General features: G+C 32.4%; 1 protein-coding gene across 1 annotated transcript; it reads left to right on the forward strand.

Annotated features, from left to right (window-relative positions):
• Window positions 1-1,133: 1,133 nt before the first annotated feature.
• Window positions 1,134-2,732, forward strand: LOC147403703 (putative UDP-rhamnose:rhamnosyltransferase 1). Its single transcript, XM_086439391.1, has one exon. It carries the CDS (start codon window positions 1,170-1,172, stop codon window positions 2,580-2,582), a length of 1,413 nt encoding a protein of 470 aa, XP_086295517.1. The 5' UTR covers window positions 1,134-1,169; the 3' UTR covers window positions 2,583-2,732.
• Window positions 2,733-6,996: the final 4,264 nt, after the last annotated feature.

Genomic DNA, 6,996 nt, shown 5'->3' on the forward strand with positions numbered 1-6,996 from the left:
TTATGTCGACATAGGTGCGATGCTTTAATCTTGATAAAACTTAAGTTTTCAATAGTTTGTAGATAGGTGCCCTTATTAATATGGTGGGTGCCTTTAAACGTAACACTTTTATAAGGCAATAAACACTGGAACCAAATACAATTTATGGTACAAATCTTAATTTTCTTCGAAAGTAAAATGTAAAGACTCATTTTTCTATTTTAATGAAATTTTATTTTAATTAATAAACTTAAATTAAAATGAAACTAAATGATAAATGAATCCTCTTTTAAATACAATGCTACGAATAATAAGATGAATTGTATCAACATCCAATAAAGAGAGTTCAATAAAAAAAAAGGTTTTTAACATGTCAATTGAGTTTCGGAGATTTCATTCAGTTGGAATCGATTTGAAAAGGAAGAAGAAGTCATTTTCAAGGATTTTTTAAAAAATATTTTAAAGATAAATATAAAAAATTCAAAATATATAATTAAAATTTCTTTTTTCTTAACTTTTGGGTAAAAATCATTTAAAAATAATTTTTTTTATTGAAATTATCTAAAGAAGTCCTTATCTCAAGTTTTTAGTCTATCTTTTCACCTACACAAGTGATTATCTCAAGAGTTTGTGAAGATGATCAGCTAATTCTAGAATTTTTACTTCATATTGAACAAAATTCGTTGGCAAAAAAATCAACCCTCTCGGAACCTTTTTATTTTATTTTATTTTATTACAAACGTCTTTCAGCAGTGACTGACCAAATCCGGCATAAAGAATGACCAAATCAGGTTCTTCAGTGCAACACGTCTTCAATGATAAAGACTTTGCTGAATTTCTATTTACTAAAAGTTTGATATCAAATCCTTATAATGCATTTAAAAAACAACCTGATTGGTTACTTTTAATTAATATATTGATTATTTTTTCGTTTTTATTATTGATTTAATCATATTTTATATATAAATTTCTGTTGTTTGACATGTCACGGAATGTTTTTTTTTACTTTTTAGCTTTTCAGGAGCAATTCTAGTCAGTTAAGCAATCTCAACCAATGGCTCAAATATCAAGACTTTTACATCATATATAGTAAATTTGTTAAATTACTATCGAGTCCATCATATCACCTAGTCTTTCTATATTTAAAAAAAAAAATTCACGAAAAGCTCATCTCTCGTTGTGGTTCGTCAATGGCTACAACAGCAGAAGATGATGGTCTTCACATTGTTATGTTTCCATGGTTGGCCTTCGGTCACATTCTACCCTTTCTAGAGCTCTCCAAATGTTTAGCTCTCAGAGGTCACCGTGTATCATTCGTATCCACGCCACGAAACATACAAAGACTACCCAAACTTCCTCCAAATTTATCTTCTCTGCTAAATTTAATTAGCCTTCCTTTGCCTCATGTCGACAACTTACCTCAAAACGCAGAAGCTACATCTGACGTTCAATACAACGATGTTCAGTATCTCAAGAAAGCATTCGATGGTCTAGATGCTCCCTTGACTCGTTTTTTAGAAACATCTGTTCCTGACTGGATCATTTACGATTTTGCACCTCATTGGTTACCACCAATTGCATCTAAACTTGGTGTACCATGTGCATACTTTAGCATATTTAACGCATCAGTGTTAAGTTTCTTTGGCCCACGTGCGATTATGATTAGCGGTCAAGATTCAAGAACTAAACCAGAACACTTCACGGTCCCTCCCAATTGGATTCCGTTTCCTTCCAACTTAGCGTTTCGCCTCTATGAGATATCAAAAATCTTCGATTCCGTTGAAGGAAACGTTTCGGGTGTGAGCGATACGTATCGTTGTGGGTCCGTGATACAAGGTTGCGATGTCGTAGCTGTACGAAGCTGTATCGAGTTTGAAAAGGAGTTTATACATCTAAGTGAGGAGGTTCATGAGAAACCGGTTATTCCGGTGGGCCTACTTCCACCCACTCTTCAAGATGAAGACGACGACGACGATGAGAATTGGGTCTCAATTCGTGATTGGCTCGACCAACAGGAGTTAAAATCGGTGGTTTACGTTGCATTCGGTAGCGAGGCAACACCGAGTCAAGAAGAAATGACTGAGTTGGCTCTTGGGTTGGAGTTATCCAAGTTGCCCTTTTTTTGGGTGCTAAAGAGACCAGCTGGGTTGGTCAAAACTGAGTCAGATATTCTACCAACCGGGTTTGAGGACCGAGTCAAGGGTCGTGGGATGATATGTAGAAGTTGGGTGCCTCAACTAAGGATATTGGCTCACCCATCAGTTGGTGGTTTCTTGACTCATTGCGGTTGGAGTTCGGTTATCGAGGCACTTGGGTTAGGGCTACCAATCGTTATCTTGCCATTGACAGCAGATCAAGGACTAAATGCTAGAGTTATGGAATCGAAGAAGATTGGATTGGAGATCCCAAGGAATGAAAGTGATGGATCTTTCACTAAGGACTCAGTGGCCGAGTCATTGAGAATAGTTATTGTGGACGAAGAGGGCGAATCATTAAGAACAAAAGCAAAGGAGATGAAAGAGATTTTTGGAGACAAGGAACGCCATCAACGATACGTGGACGGTTTTGATCGATACCTCGGAGAGCATAAACGCCTAATATGAGGGTTGATTATTCAAGATGAGTTGTTGTAATATGTTCTAAATATTATCTTTTGCATGTCTTGATAAGTATCAGATTATATCTATATGTTGTATCATTAGAGAGGATGTTAGGGACAAAGCCTAGGTTAAGTTGATACTTTTTCTTATTAATTTTGTTTGTTAGGGTTAGAACTGCAACTCAAATAGGTAGGGGGGTCAACCCGTGCCCCAACCCAAACTTGAAAAACACCGACCTCAGGCATGAAATGCTCTACTGAAATCCAATTCAAGTCGGATTGGTTGGGTTAATTCATTTCTCATTAATATAAGATATTTTAATATTGATAAGTATTTATATGAAGATAAGTGGCACGCTAAGAAATTAAAATTAACAATTATTTGTTTTAAAACTTTGTTTCAAAATTATATGTATATGAATAAAATTATAAGCAAATTTAAAGAAGAAGAAGACGATTAATAATTAATGTAATTATTGTATGAAAAATATTTCTAATAAAAAAAAATATTTAAAATTGTAATGTAATTATTATATGAAAAATATAGAATTACACTCAAAAAGGACATTAATAGAAAAATAATTGTTTATATAATGAAAATAATCACACATTAGTTTTGATATATAAACAAACAAAAGCATACATACACATTGAAACATGAATTGTGAGTGCGAAACAAACTAAGATATGAGAAATATATTATTAAATTATGACCATATTAAGTTTGGATGATTGAACCCAACCTATTTTCAATTGAGAATTTTTGTTGTTGTCTAAACTTAAGCTAACTATGCCCATTAAAGCCTTGTAATGGATCAAGAAGTTAGGTTTCGTGATGTAATCTTCGCTTATTGTAACTATTGGAACCTGTGACATTAGATTACAAACAATAAATAGAAAAATGATGTGAAATAAAATAACAAAGTATATTTTAAATACCGTAAAATATACTATTTTAATGTTGAAATGAGTAAGACTTGTATTGGACATAATAACTTTAAGACAAATGCATTAAGGTTTTTCGGATTAATGGGTCTAAATCCCTTTTAGAACCCATGGGCCTTCACGTGCGCATGAGCTTGACCCATATCTTTTTCACACTTACAACACTATGTGGAAATGAGTTAGGCTTGTATTGGACATAATAACTTTAAGACAAATGCACTAAGGTTTTTCGGATCAATGGGTCAAAATTCCTTTTCAAACCCATAAGCCTTCATGTACGCGTGAGCTTACTTACTACACTATGTTGAAATGAGCGAGACTTGTATTGGACATAATAGACTTAAGACAGATGCATTGTGGTTTTTCGGATCAATGTATCAAATCCCTTTTAGAACCCATGGGCCTTCACGTGCACGTAAACTTGACCCATATCTTTCTCACACTTACTAAATTATATAAGAGCTTCAATATAAGAGTTACACTCTTTAATTGTTTTTATTTGATGTGGGACTAAAATTTTATACCACAACTTAAAAACACAAACTACTTAACTCTTACTTTTTACTTTTTTTTTTTTTTTCTTTTGCTTTTACTTTTCTTCTATTTCCATTCAAACATTAATCCAACAGTAACACATGTTGGATTCTTATTAATTTGTTGGACCATAGACTTCTTAATTATTATTCTTCTTTGTTATTCTCATGATATGACGTCTATTCGTAAAGACATTTTTCAAATGTTGATGATGTTTGTTTGACAATTATGACGGTTGAGATTTTTCTAAATGCTTGCATTGATTTCAACTAGCCACCATTGGAGTTCAAGACCTCAGGCTTTTTAGTTTGATTATTGGTAGATAAGACTATTTTGAATGATCTCCCTGACTAGACAAACCTATTTACCAATAATGATAATGAATGCATGCGGGCTTGGCATGCGGCTGATGTGGTAAGGGCACAAAACCGCACATCTTTTTCTTGTGTATTTCAATGAAAACGATCTATGGTTTTGTGTCCCTACCACGTCAGCCGCGTTCATTTGTGAATTGTATATGCTATTCTAAACTTATCGAGTCAACTCGCCTAAGTCAATTTGACTCTAATGAATTTCGAGATTACTTGGGTTTAAACTCAATGGAATTAACTTGTCATGTCAACTACGTCCTGTTGGATTAGAAATACACCAAGTTGAGTAAAAAAAAATTGATGTAGTTATTTGGTTAGATATAATATTTTCTTGAAAACATAATATAAATTTTATTTATTTATTCTTCAATATTTATAACATTAATTTACTTTATTTGACTTGTATGATACCATAACTCACTATGTGAAAATTGAAAAATTCAACCGAAAAATTTGATGGGCCAAGGCCCATGAATTTTGGAAACTGAATTTTGACAGTCTAGGACCGTCGAAATTTTAAATATTTCTAGATTTGACGGATTAAAGCTATCGGATTTCTCCCATCCTTCATTAATTTGATAGTTTTGATCTGTCGAAAAAAAAAAATTTGACGCCAATTTGACTCCTTTGTCCGTCAAATTTTATGAAATTTGACGGCTCAGGGCCATCAAAGTTGGGCTTTTTTCACATTGTGAGTTAACTCTTGAGTTTTGATTTGAATCAACTCAGTGGACATTTATCTCAAGTTTTTCCAATTTAAAACTATGATTTTAACCAAGTAGACTTTCACTAAAAGGCTGACTTGGGTTAGATGAAAAAAACTTAGGAAAATTACTTAAAGGACCTTGATGAAAGGAGTTATTTCTAATTAGTCCCTAAGTTTTAGGGCCTCTCTTACTAGTCCATTTAGTAAAAAATTTATTTCTAAACAGTCCTTGAATCCCATTTCTCACGATTGAATGCCTTAACCAATCAAATTCACCATTTTTAGAAGAAGAAAAAAATTTGAATTTTTAGCATCTCAATCGAGTTTCAGTGATTCCATTTCGTGTAAAAGGATTTAAGGAGGAAGAAGAAGTTATTTTTAAGGATTCTTTCATACATTTTGAATATGTATGTAAAAAATTAAGGTTTTTTTTTATAAAAAATTTCTTCGTTCTTGAATGAAAATTGATCGAGAATGATTCATTTGATTTGAAATCATCTAAACAAATTGTTATCTCAAGTTTTTAATCGATCTTTTCACGTATTTTAGTCGGAAAAATCTGAAAATAAAAAATGGGTGGGTTTTACCAGTGTTGTGTTTACCACTTTTTATTGTCGACTTTGACAATAAATAAAAAGTGGTGAGTTCGTAAATAATAATGAACCATTAAGAAATAAAAAGTTTACTAAATAGACTATCAAGCAATCCCCCAAAACATATGGACTAGTTTGAAAGAAATCCCTCCCTCAAAGTCCTTTAAGTAATTTACCCTAAAAGTAGGGTGGGCTTATTTTTATATTAGTATTCTTCTATTTTATTATTATTATATAGAAACGAAAGTTCCATATTTTGGGCTTCAAATCTTGATTAGATATTGCAAGTTCCATAGAGTCGAATCAACTTTGATGACTCGCGAGTCCACTTGAGCATATCAAATACAAATATACGAAATATATTAAACATTTTAGACAGTATATATATATGGGTCAGGTTCAAGGGCCACATGAGAAAACATATGTAAAAACTTTCGTTTTTAATAAAATTTTAAAATATGGGTTAGAAATTTTGGATTGAGCTGATTTTTTGTGAGGATGATCTCTATGATGGGAAGATCATCAAAAAAAAAAAAAAAAATCAGCCCAATCTGAAACTTCTAACCCCATTAAAAGTGATTTAGAATGTGGACCGTCGATTTTTTACCAATTTTTATCACTAATTTGTAAATCACTTTTGATGGATTTAGAAGTTTCTGATTGAGCTGATTTTTTGTGAGGATGATCTTTTCATCATAGTGACCATCCTTGCAAAAAATCAGCTCAATCCAAAACCTCTAACTCTTATTTTGAAAAACGAAAGTTTTTTCATATGTTTTCTCATATGGCCCTTGAACCGCCCCCTATATATATATAATTTACTTATTTATATAATGGAGTATGTCTGTGAACGGTGGATCGGTCATGTATCTGGGCTTTGCCTAGTCCATAGACCATGATCTTGTCGAAGGACTAGTTCTGGGCATGTCCAACACCCGCACATTTCATGCCTTAGATTTCATCTTTGACTTGTTTAGAAAAAAAGATTCAATGATCGCTATTAATTTTTAGAGTAATTTATTTAGAGAACTGCTATTGGCACCCAACCTTTTATTTGTTACACTTGTTGAATTACTTCTCACACCCCAATTAAATATTAAAACACATTCTTTAAACATTACAAAGGTTCGTCTAAAATTATAATCTTAAACATTATATAACACTTGTTCAAATAATTTCAGTAGTTGTTTACAATTATAATTAGGCTCACATAAAATTTCAAACCCAAAAATAGAAACTAGTGAAAAAATGTGAGAGCTTCGATCAATA

The sequence above is a fragment of the Akebia trifoliata genome, chromosome 4 (assembly GCF_017979445.1).
Source record: "Akebia trifoliata isolate Shusen 1 chromosome 4, ASM1797944v1, whole genome shotgun sequence".
Classification (NCBI taxonomy): Eukaryota; Viridiplantae; Streptophyta; class Magnoliopsida; order Ranunculales; family Lardizabalaceae; genus Akebia; species Akebia trifoliata.

What these genes read in the sequence shown, in the direction of transcription:
- LOC147403703 (XM_086439391.1), top strand. Translation starts at nt 1,170, where the DNA reads ATGGCTACAACAGCAGAAGATGATGGTCTTCACATTGTTATGTTTCCA.